Source organism: Coffea arabica, chromosome 3e, assembly GCF_036785885.1.
Source record: "Coffea arabica cultivar ET-39 chromosome 3e, Coffea Arabica ET-39 HiFi, whole genome shotgun sequence".
NCBI classification, from domain to species: Eukaryota; Viridiplantae; Streptophyta; class Magnoliopsida; order Gentianales; family Rubiaceae; genus Coffea; species Coffea arabica.
Genome location: NC_092315.1, coordinates 3,270,627 through 3,295,034, shown reverse-complemented (window position 1 = coordinate 3,295,034; position 24,408 = coordinate 3,270,627). Strand labels below are relative to the sequence as shown.

Below are 24,408 nucleotides of genomic sequence, written 5' to 3'. Positions count from 1 at the left end.
AATGAAGTACAAAATTCTAAGTTAATAAATTTTACAATAATAAAATTTTCAATTAAAATAAACACAAGTTGAATTCCAAATCATATTACATGAAAAAATAACTACTTGAACCATAACTGCTGGAATGTAGTCAACAGATCCATGGAGTCAAGAACAATAGGAGAAAGTTCATGAGAAATAAGGTTTTTTGACTTAAATAAAGAGATAATACCTTGGCCGAGGAGGAGAAAATGATAAAATTGCTTTTCTGATTATTTTAAAAAGTGACAACATTATCTCAAATTGTACTTTGACCAGAGACAGAATCTCTGAGATCTACTAAGGAAACAATACAATTAGTCAGTTTTTGGAATTAGAAGTATCAAAAGGCAAACTATATGGAGTTCTTGAATAAACCAATCATCAGAAAAAAAAAAAAACTACAATTGAAGAAGACAAACCCAAAGAACTCACCTCAATTTAAAGGAAAAACTATGCATTCCACCAAATATTTAATAGCCATAATAAAACCAAAGAGGTGAAACCGAAAAAGAAGAAAGGGTATCGGCTAAACATGGGGACATAAATATGATAATGATTGTTTAGATAATAATTAAGTTAATTAATTGTAATTAAAATCCAATTATGTAAACATCCAATTAATTTCTTAACGGATGAGAAAGGTTTCAGGAAATTGGAAGGCTTGGATGTTAGTATAATAAATGATTAAAAGGACTTTTATGTAATTCTATCAAAATACAAGCTTTATTTAGTTGTACTTGATACTCAATTTGGCACCAAACATTGTAACATACCAAACCTGCCCCTAACCTTAAATGTCCGAAGGGTTATATAAGTAATTATAGTGAAATTAAAGTTATAATGACTTGTACTCAATGTTCCAATTACTCTTCAAACACTCTCACATTCCCAAAATAACCTCACCCCTGCGGTTGAAATTTAGTCCTAAACTCGTTCTTGTATAGTATAAGGAAACACAAGACAATCTTGGACGTTCTCTAGATAATTATTAGAGAACCTTCAGGCTCAAGTTCATCCGAACACATACAACACTTGCAATTGGCGCTCATCAACTTGTGAACAGGGGCAAAGTCACCTTGATGTGTGAGGGTGGCCAATTGCCCTGCCCTTCTCAACTTTATAAAAATCACAAAATAAGCTTGAAAATTTTTAGGTATCTTCACAATTGTACCCCCACCCCCCACCCCCCACCTCCCCCTTTCCAATTTATATATAAAAAATATGTATAACCCTTATCTCTTGACATTGCCACCTTGTAATTTAGAAAATAGTCATCTCTAAACAACCAATTTCTTTGTTTTAAGTATCTCTTTTATGGTCCAATTGTTTCAAAGCTATTAATTGAGACACATTTAATTACTAATTGAATGAGAAAATTTATATGAAGTAGAACAAAAATAAAAAAATTATTTCATTTATGTGTACAATCTTGTTTCCACTAAGGGTGTGTTTAATAAAACTGAAGTCTAAAAACTAAAATCTGAAATCTGAATCGATTAAGTTATTGAATTATTAAGTACTAAATCTAATATATTTGAGTGTATATCACATTAAATAATAAGTTATTCACTTATCATTTATTTTTTATAGCAAGTTTTGCTCGTGAAATTCAGTGTCACTTAATGAATTCAAATGTTCAATTTTTTTATTATCAAACGCGTCTAAACAGTTAAAATTTGAATCAATTAATTTTAAATGCTAAATTGAATTATCAAATGAGGTCTAAATCTAGGCCGTGACTCCGCCCTAAAGTATAAAGTTTTTTTTTTAATCTTTTCTTTGTTGATTGCCCATTGAAGAGCCAAGGGGACTATTACTACCCACTGACCAAATAAAAATAAATAAACTGAGGAAGGGAGCCGAGTGAGTGGCAGAACATGAATAAGCAGGAAAAAAATAAAGGACCGGAGAAAATCAAACGTTTACCATCCTGTAGATGTAATTAGCCATGCCCGCCGCATTTTGCATGCATTGACTGCTTCTTTTGTTTTTGTCCACTTGGTTCTTTTCCTCTTTTATTAGTATTTCGTTTAAAAGCTGGTCGGAGCATAGCCGCAAGAAGTTGAAGGTATTGATGCTACTCCTACCCAAAGTTGGGTCGAGGAGTAGTTTACCGGTCAATTTTGCTGGCTTTATTATTGGTCATCTTCTCCTTTGCATAATAAGTCCTACATTTCTTTATATTTGGTAAGATAATTTAGACGTCAGAGAGGCTTTGATTGATGTTTGTAGGACATGACACACGTATACCCTTCTAAGGTAAACGGGTAATACTACTTTTAAGTAAGCTAATTAGCTTCTGGATTGATGCTCCTACCTTCACGTCATCATCCCTTATTCTAAATTTTCCCCGTTGAAAAAAGAACTTCCATATGAATTATCGAAGTCATAGGATGACAGAAGTACTACTTCTTTTCTCGTTTGGTTATCAATATAGGGATATTACCCCTTAAGAGTCAAAATTTCACCAGAGATTTTCTAGACCTGGTAATGGTAGGTGCAAGTAAATGAGAAAAATACTATTACACTTTACTCCCTGCAATTTATCAAAATTTCAGTTTTTCTGTTGTTCTGGCCTTATCTTTTAATATGGCCTTAGAAGGTTGGGGAATATGAATATCTTCAAGAGACTACTGTTTCGTTTATGATCAGCCCGGAAATACACATAATTAAGTATAATCAGGAGCCCCAAAAAGGGCAGCATATATATATATATAGATATGTATGGATATGTGGTCAACAAGAAAAATTGAAGGATGAGCCAAATAGAATTGGAAAAAATAAATTAAAGTTACATTATGAGTAAACATGTTATTGTCTACATTGGCATGTAGATGTTCGATTTTTACAAGTGTGATTCTAAGGAACTAGAGTAGAAATCTGTGCAACTACGACAAACCTATATCTTGCTAATGTTTACTCCAATTGAATTAGGACGCTCTCCTATAGTTTACAGGATTCATCTGTCGGCTTAGACTCAATATTGTGTCAACAATGACACGTACTGTAGCTGGTTTGATTTAACAATCTTAGATCTTACATCATATGCAGCCTTCTTGTTTACCAAATTACTGTTCCCAGCCAAAATTGACGGTGAAGAAAAGACAAAAAAAAAAAAAAAAAAAAAAAAGGGCACAAAGCTAGCCCTGAAGCAATCAACCATCCATGCATGTATATAAAAAGCTCTTCATCTTCACAGAACTTGACCACAGAAAACACATAGTTTTGAACCAGAAATTCAAGTCCTTGATCACATCCATTGTACTACATATTCGATTAATAACTTTATACAACATCAAATGGCACCAAAAGGGATTGTAGCAATTAGCCTAGTCTTAGCCACGGTGACCATATTTTCAGCAGGAGGAGCCGTGGCTCAATCCAATTGCAACAATGTGATTATCACCATGTCTTCATGCCTTAACTATGTCACCGGACAATCCCCAACACCACCGCCTTCATGCTGCTCTGCACTTGCTAACGTTGTTCAAACCAATCCTCGATGCCTTTGCGCCGTGATCGGTGGTGGCTCTCGATTTGGATTTACCATTAATTCCACACTTGCTCTTTCACTTCCTGATGCCTGCAAAGTGCAAACTCCCCCTGTAAGCAGATGCAATGGTAAGTTTACTAGCTGGGGTTGTTGTTCAAGGTTGATGTTGCATGTGGAATTGGTCTGCGTTTTTGAATTCTTCATGCATGTGTGTAACTGTTAAATGCATGGTATAGCTGCTAATGGACCGGCCATGTCTCCCGTGGGTTCTCCAGAGACTTCACCAGGACCAGCTGGATCTGCCGATGGAACACCAGATTCCACAACCGACCCGTCTGTCACAGGTAAACTCTTAAGATTATAGCAGCACGAATTTTACGGATTTTTTTTTTATTTTTTTGTGGTAAAAGGATCAAGACAATTTAAGTACTCATGAAACAATTTGTATTCTACTCTTCTACATAGAAATACCTCAAAATCTACATAACTATGCAACGGGTTTTTACGGATTTAAAACTTTTGTGTTGAAATACAAATCTCCTTTGTCAGTTTTGTTAACTTGTCTCTTGTATTTGTTCATTATGGGCCTGTGACGGAAACTAGTTATGCTGCTAAAGTTTGTATAAACTTCAAAACATTTCCTCCACGTCCTAATGCATTTTATAATATCTAAAGAAAAATATTCGTCATTTATATATGATTATATACTACATACAACCAAGAAACGAAACATTTTTAAAAACCTACTTCTGTAAATGCTAGGATGTACTTGATTGGATTTCCTGTGTAAATTTCTGTCCTCTATCTTAATAAAAGCTGTTAATTCTTTCCAAGATAAAAAAAAAAAAAAAAGGAGTTTTCCTTTTAATCATGGATAATACTATAACTAATTAACAAATTCTCATGTTATATATGGCTAGACTCATATATGTCTGCATATATGCAACTATAATTTTGCAGGATCTAAAGCAACACCAGGCAGTTCTTCCAGTGGAAGCGTTGCACAGATGCACCTTCAACTCGTTGGCTTCCTCCTGCTCTTGGTTTCATCATATGTTTCCAAATTTAGCTGCTTCTAATGAAGTCTGATTACAAGTAAAATTAAAGATGGGGAGTGATACTTATATAAGATGCCTAGCTAAATAAATCCAGCCATTTTGTAGTTTATACTCGAGATGGTTATTGCGTGTAATTGTGTAACATCGATAGATAGAGTGCCTGTTTGTTCTGTTTACCATTTCCACTATAATTTTGTGTTGGGTTGAAACTAATTACTACACTATATTTAAACAACAGTGCTGTATTAATCCGTCTTTAAGCCCACCTTGCATGGATTACATTACATATTTACATTACATATATATATATATCTCTCTCTCTCTGAGGGCTAGCTATCGATCCTCGCTACGACAAAAAGAAAAAAAATCATATTTTAGATGGACATATTTTACATGAAATGTGTTGCACATTATAGTCAATCTTTTTTCTTTAATTTTTTTTTTCTACCAGAAGAGGAATAGAACTTAAAAAGTCAGAAAATGAGTAAAGAAATTTGAACCTACCTATAAGGCGGAGTAGGAGTAGAGAAATTTGAATCCAGAAGTTCTAATTTTTGAAATCTCAATTTTAACCATACCGTCAATCAATTATAAAGATCAACGAAAAAAATCAATTATAACATTGATAATTTACTCATACTTTAAGTCCTTGTCTATTTGATTTTTTTCCCCCGGGACTATTTATCCGTTCGGGGAGTTGATACATTCGTTGGCATTGTGGTTCATGGACTATTGAGCGAGTGTGAAGATGTTGTTTAATTTACGATATTTAATCTCTTGATTCGTTGTGGATCTCGAAATTTCCAAGCTATGTTAATAGATTAGTGCAAAAGGAAGACGAAAAAAACTACAATGAAGATTTATGAGAAAGCAATTAGAAGGGACTCTATCGTGATAAGATAGTAGAAGGATTGTGACAGAAATGATTCCATTTCATTCTGATAAATATTTCTTTATTATCTTTTTGGCTTAAAATAGGTTTAAACTGATTAATGTGATCCTGGCACCCAAATATATTAGCAACCCCTAAAATTTTAGAATCTGATAATTCATGTGAAAATAAAATTGGATGAACAGAAATTTTTTCTTGAAGGTTTCAAGTTTAAATTTGCGTTTTGATAAACAAATCCTGGTTAGAACTTAGAAATAGGCAATTTGTTTTGGGCAAACAAGAAGCGAAAAATAAAGACTAAGGTATAAGAAGTAACCTTATAAAAGTTTCTAATGAACACTCACCTAAGGTTTGTCAAATATGCATAATTCAGAAACTCACATTCTGATCTTATCGATCGTTTGGGAAATCAAAGTCCTATTACCCATTCAATTACCCAAAGGCAAAAGGAGCGGAAATTGCATTTAGATTTGATCTACCATACGCCAAAGATCTGACAGACAATGAATGAGGGCGTTCGTTATATACAACTATTTTTTCTAGAAAATGAGGGGTAAAATTTAAGAAGCGGAAAGCCGGGAATGAGACAGAGAGATTAAAACCCATAACATCTATGTTTTGGAGTCTCAACACTAGACCAAAATTTCGAGAGCAGATCCTCTGTCCAATTTTTTGTGTCCAATTTCCTGTCCAATGTGAAACTACGTAGTTTCACTTATTACATCTGCTGGTGTGGCAACTAAAAATAGGTGGCTGTTTGGCTGCCTTATACTTCTTTTTCTTTCTTCTTTTTTGAGTTTCCTTTGTTTACACAACTTTGTTACAATTCCCAAAATCCTATTGCTACTGTTATAATTCCCAAAACCTGTTGCCACCATTTTCCGCCTAGAAGACGAAGGAAGTTCTTCAACAAAGCAATTTTTAACAAGGAAGAAATGGAATGCATTAGGACATTGAAACACTCACGGTGAGAATTTTTAGATGCACTCAACGTTCATCCCCCATCATACACTAAAGATTGATGTTAGTCGAACAAACTTCGCTTTCATGTAGTGGTGACGTTGGCAACAAGAAATATGTAGTGGTTTTGCTTTGGAGGAATTCACGGTGAATGGAAATTATTTGACAGGGCCGTTAGAAAGAAAAAGAAGTATAAGGCAGCCAAACAGCCACCTATTTTTAGTTGCCACACCAGCAGATGTAATAAGTGAAACTACGTAGTTTCACATTGGACAGGAAATTGGACACAAAAAATTGGACAGAGGATCTGCTCTCCAAAATTTCCTCGACGTTGGTCAACTATCTGTTGAATAAAACTGTTAAAAAAACAAAAAAGAAAGAAAAGAGAGTTATAAGATCTACCCTCAAATGTTAGGACTTTACTTCCCATTCTAGCTATTAACCCATCAAAAGAGAAAAAACCGGATAGAACCCATGATAGACCATGGTTGGATGCTCTTTCAGTGCTGCAAGGAATTGAGATCATGGATAATTGGCTTCTCAGTGACAAAACATGTAAAAATCAAGAAAAGTAGAAGGAAAAGGACCAAAAGTAAAAATGGTAAATTGATATACTTTATACACGTTGCATGATATGCCAGACTTGGCAGCCGTAATTGAAGAGCTTTGTCTATGATTTTTGTCTGATAAGCCATCCTTTTCCAGTACAAAGCTGTATGCGTGTTTGGAATGCAAAACCCAACAAAAAGGTGAGATCGGAGATGCCTCTTTAGGGACTTTTGGATCTGTCCATTTAGCTCTCTCCATCTAAACGATTAAAACTTAGGACATAAGCAAAAACATGCAAACTAGTTTTATCTCTTTACACAAATCACTACTATATCCAACAAAAAAGATCATTATACCGAACCAACAGTTTTTCGTGCTTGGGAAATTCACTGTTCAATTTGCATGCCATTTAAAGCTTCTTAATCAAAAAGTGAATGCATGTTTGTTAATTCAAAGTTTACCTACAAAACCTTTGGCTCGTTTATGAAAAAAGAAAGTCGTAGGCTTCGAAGCTTTAACTGCTTGAGGTTTAGGTTACTACTAACTACAATAAAAAGAGTAGTTTACGGCATGCTTTGGTGACCAGCATAACTAACCAATTGTTCTAATCTTACACACAACAAACACTATGGAGTACGTGTCCCAATCTGAATCCAAGGGTAGATGACTAAACAAATGAATTCGGACAGAACTGCAATCGGAGAGTAGGAGAAGTTGGTTAACAACACAAACCGCCTCTTTCCTTAATTTGACTCTTGGTTCGGATCCCAAGTCCCAGCCACCTTTATAAACCCCGTACGTTGATCCCTTCCTTCATCAGATCATTCTTTCACCGATTAAAAGATCACTTCTCATTCCTCTGCTTTTTCTAGCATCCGCTCATCACTGAACACCCTTTCAATATCCAATGGCGTATCAAAGAGCTGGAATGGCCCTGGCCTTGGCCCTGTTTCTGTTTGGCATGATCTGGACAAGCGCCACCGCCCAATCAACTGACTGTACCAATGTGATAATCAGCATGTCTCCTTGCCTCAACTACATCCAAGGCAACTCCTCAACCCCTTCTTCTGGGTGTTGCACGCAGCTGAGCAGCGTCGTTCGTTCACAGCCGCAGTGCTTGTGTCAGGTCCTCAATGGAGGTGGCTCCTCCCTCGGGCTCAACATCAACCAAACTCAGGCCCTCGAACTACCCAAAGCTTGCAAAGTCCAGACTCCACCCACCAGCCAATGCAATGGTAAATTTCCCATGGACCCAACCCCCATTAGAATGAACATTCAACGGCTTCCTGATGCATGAGAGATTACGTGTATTTAACTTCCGACTAACTTCTCGTCGTGTCTGCAGCTGCTTCTCCTGCTCAATCTCCTGCTACTGAGACCCCTGGCAATCCTAGCTCAGAACCTGCAGGTACACGGCCATCTTTGACTGCATCTGATGAAAATAAAACAGAATTCATAGGATATGAAAAACAAATTGCAGCTTTCTTATTTCTTGCAGTGATTATTTTGAATGGTATTGTATAATCTTCATATTAATTTAACCTTGTGCAGGACGTGGATCTAACTCTGTACCATCAACAAACAGCGGCTCCTCTGATGCAACTTCGACCAAGTTGGCTGCCCCTCTACTGTTCTTCCTTCTGTTCGTTGCATCATATGCTTCAACCTTCACCTTGTCGGCCTGAGTTCTCCAGCAATCATCAGCCTGCCACTGGCCATCTCCGAAATCCATTCTGGGTTAGGGTCAGGGGCCCAGTTTGGCGAGATTAGGTTGATATTAACTGCGCTTGCGCTTTTCCGTTTTCTAGTCCATTATAAGTTATTCTTTCTCCGACCTGTTTTATGGGTCACCATGATTTTGTATTTAGATTCCGTATCTGTACGAATACATGAATAAAACAGGATGATTTTTGGCTTTTAACTCTTAAGTTGGCATACATATTGCCCAATTCACCACGAAGCAGGGCTCAGACAACAAACCAAACCTGCTGTACAACTATATCAAAACACGAACATGATTTGAGACTAAATTTCATATGTCAATGTCTTCGTCCAGCCTTCAGAAGGTAGAATCGTTACATATTCTATCCACTTTCGCCATCTGCTCCATGGCATCACAAAGTAGCACACGATATTTTATCTGTGCAGCTGCTCGCTTTGTTTAAATCCAAACGAACAAGGACTCTGCGAACCAAAATAGACAGGACTTCCAACTCCCAATTTGCAGAAAGAAGGTTATTACTAAAAGAAAGAAAAAGCAAAAAAATTTCGTTCGCTGACTGGGCCTATAGAGTGAACCAAATTGTAGAACACACACAACCTTTCTTCCTCACTCTCATTCAAACACCAAGCAGGAACGAAAACATCCATAAGGGAACTTAATAATGTTAACTCTTACTAAATGTTATTGTACAAAAATTCTCTGTTTCCACTAAACAAGGAATGGGAGAAGTTCTTGACGCCACTGAGATGCAGTAATGTTGGCAGTAACGAGCAAGACAAATCATTTAACATCGGACGCCTCATCGTGAACGAGACCGCATAAATTCTTCTAGTCTGTCCCACACCTCCAGGGCAGCAGCTCTGTCCTGGTGCCGCTTATTCTTGCTTATCTGCAAGTCAAAATTTTAGGTTCATAAATTTGTCATGCCATTGTCAGATGATCAATCATCTCTAAAATCTCCACCGCGGAATAGTGCACCTTTACATGAACTAGTTATACAAGTAATATGCAGCACATCCAGGAATTGTACATTTAATTGGACTGCATAGAAGAAGTTTTCCATAACATAATGGCAACATGCTGGTGAATAAAATGCTCACCGAGATAATTTTGACATTCCACTGTTTGACATGCTTTGCAGACTCCACGCTGTCATCCTCAAATCGCAAGTAAAAACCCAGAACTGGCAGAATCAAAAGTTGGTACTGATAATTAGCCATGCTCATCCGAGAAACGTAACATAACCAAAGCCCCAATGTCACATCATTTACATTGAACTCAAACAGTCATTAGTACTAAGTTGATCTAGCACATAAATATGGCCAAGTCCACCCTACGCTTTACCGCCAGCATAGGGCTGCATGTCATTAGTACTAAGTTGATCTCAAACGATCAGAACCAGAACAACAAGAAAGCAATCACATTTCACTAACTACACAAATTTCCTGCAAATCAGCAATCAGTTCAATAACTCACATTCAAAATTCAACTCAACAAAGGAATCAAAACCCAATTCACCTTTATTAAAGATCTCGACATGATCCTTATAAGGCCAATCCTTGAACTGCCACTCCTTGCCCAACACAAAAACCGCCACCACACGATCCCAATCCTCACTCTTCAATGTTGAAGGCTTATCCCTCACCTCATAAGCCGTCACAACCCTATCCCTACTAAACTTCTTCTGCACCGTCACGCAATCCGGTTTCACCCCCTTCATCTGGTTCACCTTCACATCAGTAGGAATAAACACCCCATCCTCCAAAAACTCCTTCACATTATAAATAGTAATCAGCGTCGAAAATGCACTGGGCACCAATATAATCGGCACACCTTCCCCAATTTTACTACCTTTCAAATGCAACTTGGCCTTCTGACCTCCGTCAAGCCCTAACCCTAATTCCTCCCCACCTCTCTCTATCCTACTCTTGGCCACCAAATTATCCTTTCTCTGCAAGGCGTCCTGCCTCTGCCTCTCCTCATCCCTCCGCGTCGCCGCGGTCAGAAAACTGTAAAAGTCGCGATTTTTACAGCACAGAATCTGCTCCCGATCTTTCAACGGCCGCTCCATCGTCTTTATCCATTTAATAGGGTTGGTAATCAGGTCGTCCTCGTCGGCCGTTTGGTCAATTTTATCTCCGGCATCGGCTTCGGCGGCGGTAGGGATGACGATCATGGTGAAGTCAATGGAGTCAGAGGAGGAGATCTTTCCCGTGAGGTAGTCCTGGAGGGCTTTGCGGTCGGGCAAGGTGACCGGCGGGATGCGATTGGCGCTGGCATTCTGGACGTATTCCGAGTGTTTGAGGTGCTGATTGGTGATGAAGTGATGTAGGGTTTCTAAAGTGTAGTGCGTGGACTTCACGTGCTTGCTGCGGTAGGCGGTTTCGATGGTGGCTGGAAAAGTGTATTCTTTGCCGAAGTGGAAATCGTCGCCGACGCGGCTGATTTTGTCGAGGTGGTTTCGGATGGTGTAGTCTCGGAGAGCCGTTAGCGGGTCCATGCGGTGAATTGAATCTTTCTTCAACCCAAGTAGTGTACTGTAGTGTGTGATTTTTGGTGGAGCGTTTTTTAGTTTCAGCACTGTCGGAAAATGGTTTTGGATTTGCCGAGACGGCAGCGTTTCAAGGACTCGAATCGAATGCAATAAACTAAGGCCTTTGTGGAATCTAGTCTAACCGACTTTTGAACTGAATCTACTAGTTACCAGTCAGTATGAGTTATGACATTTAAGATCGAACTCGGGTTTGGATTAACTGTTTTTTTGGAGGTTTTTTTGAAATTTTGCTATACAAGAATTTTTATATTATATTTTGAAATATTTAAAAGTAGAAGAGTTTCTAAAATATTTTTTAAAATATTTTTAAAATTTTAAAAAAATTTAAACTAATTTTTAGATTTCCTTTTAGAGTACTTTTAAAAATTGGAATTGTATTTGAAAAACTAATTTTTGAAAAACACTCCCATCCAAACAGATATTTCTAATTTTAATTTTAATAGATTAAGTTAGAATTTATCATGTTAATTCAAATCATAATATATTTAATAATTATGAAGTTTAAAACTCGAGTTCGATCTCAAATTCTAATTTTGATAGATTAAATTAGGACTTATCAGGTTAGAAGTCGGCAATGCATGCTCTAATTTTGATAAATTAAGTTAGGATTTGTCGTGTTAATCCAAATTATAGTGTACTTCGAAGTCGGGAATGCAACTTGTACAAGACAGGTATCAATTTGGTTTTTAAGAGATGATAATTACTCCTACAAACAAACCACATTCATTATTCTGGCTTGGCAAAAATCCCGTGTTATTGCAGCTTGCTTCTTTAGTAATTTAAGTATCTTTTTTTTTTGGGCCCAAACGATCAAGTATCCGAGCACACTCACTTATCTTAGAAAATCCGTACTACAAAAAATGGTGACCTTGGGAATCAGTAGAGAGAAGGCTAAACATAACCATGTCTCTTGGTTTCCCCTTGAGAAGGCAGTACTTTCTCAGAACGCCTTCTTTGCTAAAACCAACCTTCTCCAATACCCTTTGCGACCCTACATTTGCAACATCCACTAGAGCCTCGAGCCTTTCAAGATGTGGCCACTCAACAAAGATGGTGGAAGCTACCAATTTTACTGCTTTAGTGGCAATTCCTTTACCCCAATACTTGGATGCCAATACATACCCAATTTCACCCCTGCATTGTGCATTGCCCTGGAACGGAGTCACAGAAATGGAACCAACCGGCTTATCCTTCAGGCATATGGCCCTGAGCCATGGATGAGGAATAATTACATTGGCAACATAGTTCACGGCAGCCTCTTTGGAGGGAAAGTAATCCCAGGAGCAGAATTTACTAACCTTTTCATCCATAACCCACTCCACTAAATCATCAATATCGGATAAATCAATCAGCCGGAGTCTGATATCCGAACAATCATCTTCCACTTCCATAGCCTCTGAACTCAACTGCAGGTCCTCCATCTCCATTTCTACCTGCTCCATAATTTGGTGGTTAATTGAATTCGTTAAAAACTATGGAGCTCCTCTCCAATGAACTGCTTTTTTATGTACGCTTGACTTCTGAAGTCTGAACTTGCTCCAATTTTGTACTGGCAGTATCTGGGAAGCAGCCTGGAACATCAGAGAGAGAGAGAGAGAGAGATAAAAGAACTCCTTTTTCCTTCCTACTTCCCATCAGAGAAGTGTCAAACTCAGGGAAACAAATGTTTGATGCTTTTCGACAAACAATTGGAATGCATAAAAATACAACAGATTCCTAAACGCTGGCTGCATATTTAGGACAAAGAATCTGTCGAAGGAAACATTAGTATATTTAAAAGAGAAAGAGAAAATCCACCTCAAGTTGGTCGACTAAATCGAGATGGCTTCCGTCGAAGTTCTAAGCCTAGACAACGTTCAATCAAATATTTATGACTGCAAAATGGGATAATAGACTTTTCTTTTAATAGGCCCCTTGGAGGATTTCTTACTTCCTAGAATGCCAAAATCTGATTGAATTATTTTGTTAATGAAGCCTAATTTTGATTTCAAGTAGTTCTAGATTCAATTCATGTTACGTTAACCACGAACAAAAGCGTGAACGAACTTTCAAAGTATAAGAATACTACTATTATCAAAAGAACAAATAAAGAAAGTTAGGTCACCATTAAATTATACATATTTTTCATACACTGATAATCAAACTACATTATCTATGAACAATTGCCTCCCGTCCTGATTCACTTGGATGCCTAATTCAATCATACATAAAATAATTGACTTGGGGATCAGTAGACAGAAGACTAAACATAACCATGTCCCTCGGTTTGCCCTTGAGAAGACAATACTTCCTCAGAACACCTTCTCTGCTGAATCCAACCTTTTCCATCACCTTCTGGGATCCCATATTTTCAACGTCCACAAGAGCTTCGAGCCTTTCCAGATGCGGCCACTCGACAAATATCGTGGAAGCCACCATTTTCACCGCCTTAGTAGCAATTCCTTTGCCCCAATACTTGGATGCCAATACATACCCAATTTCACCCCTGCATATTTCGTCACCGCGGAATGGAGCCACAGAAATTGAACCAATAGGCTTATCTTTCAGGCATATTACTCTGTACCATGGATGGGGAATAGCTTCGTTGGCAAGATAATCCATGGCAGCTTCTTTGGATGTGTAACAGTCCCAAGAGCAGAATTTGCTCACTCTTTCATCTGTAAGCCACTCCATGAAATCATCAGCATCTGCTAAGTCCGGCAGCCTAAGTCTGATGTCTGAATAATCATCTTCAACTTCCGTAGTACTTTCTGAACTTAACCGAACATCTTCTTCCATTTTTTGGTGTACCTGCTCCATAAATTTGGTTGATGATGATGGAAGAATTGAAGACAAATGAATTTTCCTTTTTTTTTTTAAATCTTAGTAATAGTTTTTGGGTAGGATTGACTGGGAAATCTTGAACCCGTTCTGCATTTTATACTCTGCCAGTATCTGGGAAGCATCCTGGAATTTGGCCATGCTGTCATAATTGAGTCAGCCAGCAGTCATAGTCCTTGGACGTTAAGTAATTGGTAGACCAGGGAAAGATTCCAGGACATTGCAGCAGGACTTCAATAGCCGCGTTTGTGGATTTCCTAGTAGGCTGCAAGCCCACAACTGTTGCTAATTATTGATAGGGTGCGTAATTGATATAAAATTTGTGTATATTTTCCCCTTGATATTTGTCAAATATTTCATTATTGGATGGATTTTATTTATATTTAATTAATGGTGATAATTGTAGGGATGTGGAGCAAAAAGTAATAGAAGGGATGATTTTTCATGAATTGCTATCAAGATTTGAAGATTCGGAGTTATATCCTTGGTTAGAGTTTGTTTATCCTTGAGTTGAATTTAATTTGCTTTAGTTTAATTATTTTTAGTCACATTGATTATTTACTTTAGTTTTAATTCTCCAAACACCCCCCCCCCCCAAAAATTGATTTTGCTTGGAAAAAAATAGATTTTTCCCTTAATCTCTGTGGGGATGACCCTACTTACTATTAAATTCGTTTATATCTTGTCTTGAGTAGGAATTTATTATTGCACAAATTCGACACCTGTCACTTACAAATATTGCTACATTGAATTTATGATAATGACTGAATTAATAATTTGTTACAACCTTGCGGTAACTAATTGGGCAATTCTCTAATTTATGACTCTTCGAGGACTTGAAACCACCTGGAATTTACTGTCGAGTCAATTACTGTTTTAAAGTACTCGGTCGGCAAGAAAATGACACAAAAAGAAAAGCAAATAAGCAACGGGTCAGATGCTTTGGAATTCATTGTCAAACTTTCTCAGCCTCCTTGGTGAATTTCCTAGAAGGTCAAAAAAATACTAGTTGATTTTCAATCAACCTTTATAGAGCTTATTAGGCAACAGGGAACTCGTTTTTTGCTTAGAAGTCAAGTGAAACAGGAGTGCAATATGAAAATCAATAATGAACATGTGCCCTTGACTAGTATTACAGTGGAAAATTCAACGTGTTGAAGAACTGCTTTTTCAAAGTACCCACTTATCTAAATCTTGCATCTTAAGTCTGAAGTCAAAGAAGCATCAACTATGAATATGCATCATTAATTCATTTGGCAACTACTATGGTCCAGTTCAATGAACACGGAACGCTCAACTAAAACAGCCCTTTTCAGATTAACAAATTAACTCCGCTGTACAAGGATTTGGCAGAACGGTTTCTTTGGACCTCCATCTTCAGATGGAAAAATCAAGAATCTCAGTCAGACCCTTCAAACTTTCTGATGCAGAGGACTTCTTGACCTGGGCAAGTGATGATCAGGTAACACAGTATCTGAGATGGAACACAATTTACACCATCGAAGAAGCCTTGAAGTATATTCAGGAGGTTGCAATACCTCATCCATGGCGCCGGTCCATTTGCCTGGATGACCGTTCGATCGGATACATTTCAATCAAGCCAGAATCAGGCAGTGATAGACACAGAGCTCATGTTGGATATGCAATTAGCAGTGAGTACTGGGGACAAGGAATAGTCACTGTAGCATTGAAAATTGCCATTTCTAGCGCGTTCAAAGCGTTCCCCTTTTTGGTAAGGCTTGAAGCATTGGTGGAGGAAGAAAATAAAGGGTCACAAAGGGTGCTAGAAAAGGTTGGTTTTCTGAAAGAAGGTTTTTTAAGGAAGTATGGATACAATAAAGGTAAAATAAGAGATATGATAATATATAGTTTCTTGGTTACGGATAATATTTGGTTGCCTGAGGATTCAGATCAAGATAGCTAGCCCTGCTGAAGATGTGTTTGCATTCTCTGGGAGAAAATGGAAGAGCTTCAAGAATGAGATATGGATGTTGTACAGCATTTGAAAAACATTCAAAATTCCGTTAGATTACGATTGGTTTCTGTCTAGTTAATAAAGTAGGACCTTCAAGTTATCTCTGACATGACATCTAAACTACTTAAAGCCGCGAAGCCTGATGAATAGTTGATTGTGCCGGTTTTGCTGTGGTTTCGCGGCTCATTTTGTCCTTTTTGGTCCTTTCGCAGCTCCCCTACAGCCGTTTTGGCTGCTGCTGCCTTTTTGCTCATTTCTGCTTTTGTTTTCTTCTTCCAATTCTGCCCTTCTCTTGGTTTCTTTGTAATTTTGTGTTCAATTTTGTCCTTTTGTTTGCTGCCCATCCTTTGTTGGTTCAATTGTTATCCGAGGCTTTTGTTTGCTGTTCATCTTTCGTTCCTGCAATTGTTATCTGGCACTATTGACAAAAATTTGCCGCTCCAACTGTTATCTGATCGTTTTGTTTCCTGTGCATCGTTCGTTGCTCCAATCTTTGTCGGGCACTATTCACAAAAATTACAGATACTAATTTATGAATTTTATTAATTAACTTCCTTCAACATATATAATTTCTTTCTTTAACTTTGTATTAATCTGTGACAGCCCCACCTTCCCCTAAGGCGAACCAAAGGAGTTAGCGGACTGCCTGCCCAGCTCTCGCCAGGACTACGGCACAGTTTACGTCGATCTATAACGTTCCGGAACATACCATAGCATGCAAACAAGTCAAAAGAGTCAAAATAAAAAAAACGAAAATTTGCGCCGAAGATGAATAGTGCAGGCCACGTCAGAGTCCGGCCAGAATCTGGCCGGATTTCCGGGCGGATACAAGGCAGAGAGCAATCCGAAATTTTTTTCAAAACCCTTCACAATCCGGCCGACAATCCGGCCAGTTTCTGGCCGGATTCCTGGCCGGATTCAGTCCAGTGCCTTTTCGTTCAAAATTTTTCTTTTGCCGTTTGAAAGCCGAATCGTTCCGAAGTTCATCCAAACATCAATTTAACATATACACATTGAAATCCAACATTGTCAAGCCAAAATGGCATACCAAAATAGCTATTTAGTTCATACATAAACAAGTAGCCATTTACACACCAAACATTGGTGAATCAAAACACTTAGGGTTTTCACCCTCAAGGAGCTAAGCAAAATACATATACATGAGCTCAACTTGTCATAACCGTTTCCAATTCCTGTAAGGAAAACAAATAACACAGAATGAGCTAAATCCCAGTGGTACACTACTACATAAGCAACCAAAGTCACATAAGGATGAACTTTTATTTAAAGTGCACAAATAAGCAGTAAAGCAAAACGGTAAAAGGATACGGTCGGCTCTCAAAAGCCCAATTCCACGCTTGCCATCTTGATCCAATCTCATTGACCCTCCGTCAATGTTAAGAGTACCAAACCGTAGACCTCACTATACTTCCATTCCTTCCACCCAACATACCCCAACCGGGCCCGCACTCCAATTCAGTAGTTTTTGGTAATACTCGAGTTTACCGGAACCAAGGGTCTCATTACCACAAGGTTCCCCAGTACAGTCCCCGTGGCAATTCAATCTTCACGACCAAGCCCTCGCCGGCTCGATCCAATTGACTACCAAACGGGGTTGAGCTCAGTAATACAGTAAGGTCGTTGGACATCGTCCAAACAACACCAAATCAGTTTCCATAAAATGGAATTCACCAACCAATATATCAAGTTCAGTAATGCAGTAAAACGGTAGCCAATCAGTGACAATATCAAAAAAGGTGAGGGCGGTCAAGTACACCCTCACCTTAATCAATTTCAATATCCAAGTAAGCCTTCAAGGCATCACTACACATAGCACAAAGCCACATTATAACAAGTAAGTGAGTAGTATACTCACCAAGCAAGAAAGTGGTGTTTCATACACCGTGGTCACCAAGACGTCGTGAGCTACCGTCACGTCCTAACACATGTAACACATTCAATGAGACTCGATTCCGAGCCATATAGCAATGCCAATCATAACCCTAATAGGGTTTTACAACCATATACAAGCATGATAGCAAACCAGAAATTAAGAAAGGCTTTAATGTAGGCCTTGATAAGAAAACCGGTTTTTACGTCATAATGCGGTAATGGCACAACTCTCACTACAATTATCGGTTGGGGGTGTAAAACCCACCGTTTCGAAGCTATGAAACAGGGCTACAACAATGTAGAAGGCCACTCAGTCCAGATCCTAGCACCACTAGGTCAAATACGCCAAATACTAAACCAGCATTACCAAAACAGGTTTGCAAAACACACAAAACTGTAATGAACACAACTCAGGCTATACATGTCCAAATGCCGAAATTCCAAAGGCATAAGCTAGCTAAGATATCCAGCTACATTTCATCAGAAGACACCAACTTCAAAATCCAAACCAAATCCTGTCAAAACAGGCAATTACTATCGCAGTTCGGACATTCTGTTCACCAAAAACAGCAACAGTAAAAACGGCATAACTCTCTCTATACTACTCCAAATTCCCTGAAATTTTGCAGGCATATCAAACTCATCAATACCTACAACTTTCATGTTTTAAGTAAAGTCCAATTCGGCCTCTATCTATGACCTAAAATTTCGGACAGATTAGGGGTTCATGAACCCTAACTTCTCACATTTCATTCCAAATCCAAAATTGATTGCATTTCACAACAATTCACACCTACTAGAGCCAAAGCCCCTTATTACCAACCATCATACTAGTCCACAACATCAAAATCATATGAAACCAGAAAATTCCTCATAAAATGGAAAACTTCACCAAATCAAGCCAAACCAAGAAATAAATCATATATTCCAACACTCAAGCCACTTCTAAGCATAATATAACCATCATTAGGTGTAGTAGAGGTTCAAGCATCACTTACCAAGTATCAAGAGATGTAGAGAGGTGTTGGCCACCTTAGAGCTTCAAACAAACTTCACTAATACACTTACTATCACTAGAAGGAAAGATTGTATGGAGTAAAAACTAAGTTAAACACTTGATTTGGTGGATTGGACAAGTTGGAAGCTTGAAATGTTGAAGAACTTTCTTCCTCCTTGCAAGAGAGAGGTTCGTCCACAATGAGAAGAAAAATGGTGAATTTTGTGAATTTTTTGGAGATATTAACTAATTTTGGTCAAAAGTCAAAAATGTGAATAGTGTTTCTTAAAGTCCAACCAATGAGAAGATGACACTTGTCACCTCATTAAATGCATTCTTATCATTCTTTTATCTCTCACATCAATCACTTCACACACACTACTTATCTCTTAACACCCGATAAATTTTTCACAGTATCCGAAACTTAACCTTATTGGCCGAATTTTCCCGAACTTATCGCACTCGTGGGTCCCACGTCCAATATATATTCTTAATTTTCTAAAAATTCACCAATACTAGAAAAATCATCTTAAAACTATAATTGCTCATAAAATCCACCAAGAAAATATTGCTAGGCCAGAAAATGCAGAAAACATGAAATTTAAGGGAAAAAACCCTAGAAAAAATTAGGGTAAATCTGGGTTCTCACATAATCTTTCCTTTTTCAAAATATAATTTCTTTTGCTCTTTTATATACTAAGAAAGATATTAATTTTCAAAAAATTATCCAAATCAATAAAAATTCTATATCCACCTAATATATACACAACAGTATAACTTTTATGTATTACATTATTTATTTGTTGGCTTTTACTAAGATATTGATTAATCGATAAATAAATTACTTCATCATCAAATAAGTATTTATTCATATATGCTATTCAATGAAACATTATTAATTCTTGATATCAATGACAAAACCGGCTCTCCAAAATTGTGTTATCTTTAAATTTTATAATCTTATTAATTGCCAAAAGATTAATGCAAGTATTATCTTTTCCAAGAACATTTACTTACAAATCAATCGATCTAATACTCATTGAATATATATCCACATATATAAATCGATTATGGTGTTTTGTATTAATGCAAATCAATGAAAATCATATATGTTTAGCATGCATCTAATATATATAAATTAATAATACTACTTTGTATTAACATATAATAAGTGTTATTTATGTGAAATAATTATAATTTCGACACTATTTCTATGTTTATAATTTTCCATCCATCTTTATATTTATCCGCTTATTTATTAACTTACTTATTTATTAACTTTGTCAAAAGTGTGTGTATTGAAAAAAAATATTAAATATCAAAAAATTATGCAGGTTACTAAAAATCCTATGTATATCTAATACATACTAACGAATAAAAATTCTATATGTATCTAATTAATATATATAAATCGATTATGCTGTTTTGTATTAATGCAGATCAATGAAAATTATGTGCTTAACCTATATCTAATATATATATATTAATAATACTGCCTTGTATTAACATATAATAAGTGTTATTTATATCAAATAATTATAATTTTGAGACTATTTGTATATTTATAATTTTCTCTCCTTCTTTATATTTATCCGCTTATTTATTAATTTTGTCGAAAGTGTGTGTATTGACAAAAATATTAACTATTAAAAAAATACGTAAATCACTAAAAATGCTATGCACGTCTAATACATAAAATAGCCTTCTTTTTATGCTTATTCGCTTATTTATTAATTTTCCCCACAATATATATATTAGCAAAAATATTAAATATGAAAAAAAAATACAAATTCCTAAAAATCCTACGTACATCTAATATATGCAAATGAATAAAAATTCTAGGTGTATCCAATCAGTATATATAAATCAATTATACTGTTTCGTATTAATACAAACCAATGAAAATCGTATGTACTTAATATGTATCTAATGTATATAAATTTAATTAATTTTCTCCAAAATGTATATATTAGCAAAAATATTAAATATGAAAAAAATATGCAAATCGCTAAAAATCCTACGTGCATCTCTAAAATGTGTATATTAACAAACATATTAAATATCAAAAAACATGCACGTTGCTATATACACAAACATATTAATCAATATATATCAATATATATAAATCGATTATGGTGTTTTGTATTAATGCAGATCAATGAAAATCATATATGTTTAGCATGCGTCTAATATATATAAATTAATAATACTACTTTGTATTAACATAAAATAAGTGTTATTTATGTGAAATAATTATAATTTCGACACTATTTCTATATTTATAATATTCTCTCCTTCTTTATATTTATCCGCTTATTTATTAATTTTGTCGAAAGTGTGTATATTGACAAAAATATTAACTATTAACAAAATATGCAAATCACTAAAAATGGTATACATGTCTAATACATAAAATAGCCTTCATTTTATGTTTATTCGCTTATTTATTAATTTTCCCCAAAATATATATATTAGCAAAAATATTAAATATGAAAAAAATGCAAATTCCTAAAATTCCTACGTACACCTAATATATGCAAATGAATAAAAATTCTAGGTGTATCCAATCAGTATATATAAATCAATTATACTATTTCGTATTAATACAAATCAATGAAAATTGTATGTACTTAATATGTATCTAATGTATATTAATTTTATTAATTTTATTAATTTTCTCCAAAATGTATATATTAGCAAAAATATTAAATATGAAAAAAATATGCAAATCGCTAAAAATCCTATGTGCATCTCTAAAATGTGTATATTAACAAACATATTAAATATCAAAAAAACATGCAGGTTGCTATATACACAAACATATTAATCAATATATATCAATATATATAAATTGATTATGGTGTTTTGTATTAATGCAGATCAATGAAAATCATATATGTTTAGCATGCATCTAATATATATAAATTAATAATAGTACTTTGTATTAACATATAATAAGTGTTATTTATGTGAAATAATTATAATTTTGACACTATTTCTATGTTTATAATTTTCCATCCTTCTTTATATTTACCCGCTTATTTATTAACTCACTTATTTATTAACTTTGTCAAAAGTGTGTGTATTGAAAAAAATATTAACTATCAAAAAATTACGCAGGTCACTAAAAATCCTATGTATATCTAATACATACTAACGAATAAAAATTCTATATGTATCTAATCAATATATATAAATCGATTATGCTGTTTTGTATTAATGCATATCAATGAAAATTATATGTGTTTAACGCATATCTAATATATATAAATTAATAATAGTACCTTGTATTAATGTATAATAAGTGTTATTTATATCAAATAATTATAATTTTGAGACTATTTGTATATTTATAATTTTCCTTCCTTCTTTGTATTTATCCGCTTATTTATTAACACGCTTATTTATTAATTTTGTCGAAAGTGTGTATATTGACAAAAATATTAACAGTTAAAAAAATGCGCAAATCACTAAAAATGCTATGCACATCTAATACATAAAATAGCCTTCTTTTTATATTTATTCACTTATTTATTAATTTTCTCCAAAATATATATATTAGAAAAACTATTAAATATGAAAAAATATGCAAATTCCTAAAAATCCTACGTACATCTAATATATGCAGATGAATAAAAATTTTATGTGTATCCAATCAGTATATATAAATTAATTATACTGTTTCGTATTAATACAAATCAATGAAAATCATATGTACTTAACATGTATCTAATATATATAAATTTAATTAATTTTCTCCAAAATGTATATATTAGCAAAAATATTAAATATGAAAAAATATGCAAATCGCTAAAAATCCTACGTGCATCTAATATATGCAAATGAATACAAATTCTATGTGTATGCAGTCAATATATATAAATTGATTATACTATTTCATATTAATACAAATGAATGAAAATCATATGTACTTGACATGTATCTAATATATATAAACTTAAAATTAAATCAATCCAATATTTATTGATTCAAAAAACAATTATTCGATCAATAAATACAAATATATGATTCTAAATTTATAATTTCAAATTGTTAAAAATCATTAATTTGTATATATTATATTTATGAATTTATATTCTTCACTATATTTCTTTTCTTTTAGTTTTTCAATACTAAACTCTTCCACTATCTAACACACGATCTTGAATCTTTGGTGAGTTTCATACAAATTACATTCCAATCAATATAATTCATGCACTACATTGCTACTCTCATTTCATAATACAACTACGTTTTTTCCCTATTTTCTATCTCAGGTACTCATTGGTGATATACCCTCGCATATACAAACAAACAACATAGGAGTTATCAATTGCTATCATGCTAAAACTCGATGGATCTTTCAGCTAGAAGGAATAGAAATAACAGAAGGTTGGCCAATATTCGCACAAAAACACTTCTTACATGAAGGAAGTGTCATCCTGTTCACTCTACTCAATGAAAACAATTATCATCTGCAGCTCTTCAGCAGAGACTTTATCCAACAATCATAATTAAACGTGTCCACTATAACTTCTTGCACATAGCAATTATCTATTCCCTAAATTTTCTTTATTCTACTTCTACTTATATTTAACAATATAAAAATAAACATATCGAAATTATTTCGAATTATTAATTTATCTCAACTATTAAAAAATGATTTACATTCCATTAATTTAAATAATATTTACATCATGTTACTCTTAAAAAATTAAATACAAATCACAACAATATTACTATATCTATTTATAAATATATTAATCCAATATATTGTTCCTCTATTTATTATTCCAACTCTACTATCATATAAAACACTCTAAACATTAATTATTAAATAAATCTTACATTATCCTTAAACAATCAATAATGGGCACCCCGCGAAACTCGCGGGGCACAATGCCTAGTCTAAACTACTTAAAGCCGCGAAGCCTGATGAATAGTTGATTGTGCCGGTTTTGCTGTGGTTTCGCGGCTCATTTTGTCCTTTTTGGTCCTTTCGCAGCTCCCCTACAGCCGTTTTGGCTGCTGCTGCCTTTTTGCTCATTTCTGCTTTTGTTTTCTTCTTCCAATTCTGCCCTTCTCTTGGTTTCTTTGTAATTTTGTGTTCAATTTTGTCCTTTTGTTTGCTGCCCATCCTTTGTTGGTTCAATTGTTATCCGAGGCTTTTGTTTGCTGTTCATCTTTCGTTCCTGCAATTGTTATCTGGCACTATTGACAAAAATTTGCCGCTCCAACTGTTATCTGATCGTTTTGTTTCCTGTGCATCGTTCGTTGCTCCAATCTTTGTCGGGCTCTATTCACAAAAATTACAGATACTAATTTATGAATTTTATTAATTAACTTCCTTCAACATATATAATTTCTTTCTTTAACTTTGTATTAATCTTTCCTTTTTCAAAATATAATTTCTTTTGCTCTTTTATATACTAAGAAAGATATTAATTTTCAAAAAATTATGCAAATCAATAAA

At 35.0% G+C, this 24,408-nt stretch overlaps 6 protein-coding genes across 7 annotated transcripts; 3 read left to right on the top strand and 3 right to left on the bottom strand.

Moving 5' to 3' along the window:
* Positions 1-3,249: 3,249 nt before the first annotated feature.
* On the top strand, positions 3,250-4,807 carry LOC113736619 (non-specific lipid transfer protein GPI-anchored 15-like). 2 transcript variants are annotated; one of them, XM_027263677.2, is made up of 3 exons: positions 3,250-3,642; positions 3,790-3,858; positions 4,475-4,807. In XM_027263677.2, the coding sequence occupies exons 1-3, from the start codon at positions 3,321-3,323 to the stop codon at positions 4,591-4,593; spliced, it is 510 nt and encodes a 169-aa protein (XP_027119478.2). In that variant the 5' UTR covers positions 3,250-3,320; the 3' UTR covers positions 4,594-4,807. The 2 variants fall into 2 exon arrangements, with proteins under 2 accessions (XP_027119478.2, XP_027119477.2); XM_027263676.2 differs by having other exon boundaries at positions 3,751-3,858.
* Positions 4,808-7,748: 2,941 nt separating this feature from the next.
* Positions 7,749-8,894, top strand: LOC113738269 (non-specific lipid transfer protein GPI-anchored 26-like). Its single transcript, XM_027265516.2, has 3 exons — positions 7,749-8,208; positions 8,319-8,381; positions 8,525-8,894. Exons 1-3 carry the CDS (start codon positions 7,881-7,883, stop codon positions 8,656-8,658), a joined length of 525 nt encoding a protein of 174 aa, XP_027121317.1. The 5' UTR covers positions 7,749-7,880; the 3' UTR covers positions 8,659-8,894.
* A 299-nt stretch (positions 8,895-9,193) lies between these two features.
* LOC113738268 (protein CDC73 homolog) lies at positions 9,194-11,352 on the bottom strand. Its single transcript, XM_027265515.2, has 3 exons — positions 10,215-11,352; positions 9,797-9,879; positions 9,194-9,585 (listed from the first exon to the last, which is right to left on the bottom strand). The coding sequence occupies exons 1-3, from the start codon at positions 11,194-11,196 to the stop codon at positions 9,496-9,498; spliced, it is 1,155 nt and encodes a 384-aa protein (XP_027121316.1). The 5' UTR covers positions 11,197-11,352; the 3' UTR covers positions 9,194-9,495.
* Positions 11,353-12,018: 666 nt separating this feature from the next.
* Positions 12,019-13,200, bottom strand: LOC113737911 (uncharacterized). Its single transcript, XM_027265049.2, has one exon. It carries the CDS (start codon positions 12,690-12,692, stop codon positions 12,102-12,104), a length of 591 nt encoding a protein of 196 aa, XP_027120850.1. The 5' UTR covers positions 12,693-13,200; the 3' UTR covers positions 12,019-12,101.
* A 136-nt stretch (positions 13,201-13,336) lies between these two features.
* On the bottom strand, positions 13,337-14,215 carry LOC113737191 (uncharacterized). The gene has a single exon (XM_027264455.2). It carries the CDS (start codon positions 14,047-14,049, stop codon positions 13,447-13,449), a length of 603 nt encoding a protein of 200 aa, XP_027120256.1. The 5' UTR covers positions 14,050-14,215; the 3' UTR covers positions 13,337-13,446.
* A 967-nt stretch (positions 14,216-15,182) lies between these two features.
* LOC113737805 (uncharacterized) lies at positions 15,183-16,432 on the top strand. The gene has a single exon (XM_027264976.2). It carries the CDS (start codon positions 15,452-15,454, stop codon positions 15,992-15,994), a length of 543 nt encoding a protein of 180 aa, XP_027120777.1. The 5' UTR covers positions 15,183-15,451; the 3' UTR covers positions 15,995-16,432.
* Positions 16,433-24,408: the final 7,976 nt, after the last annotated feature.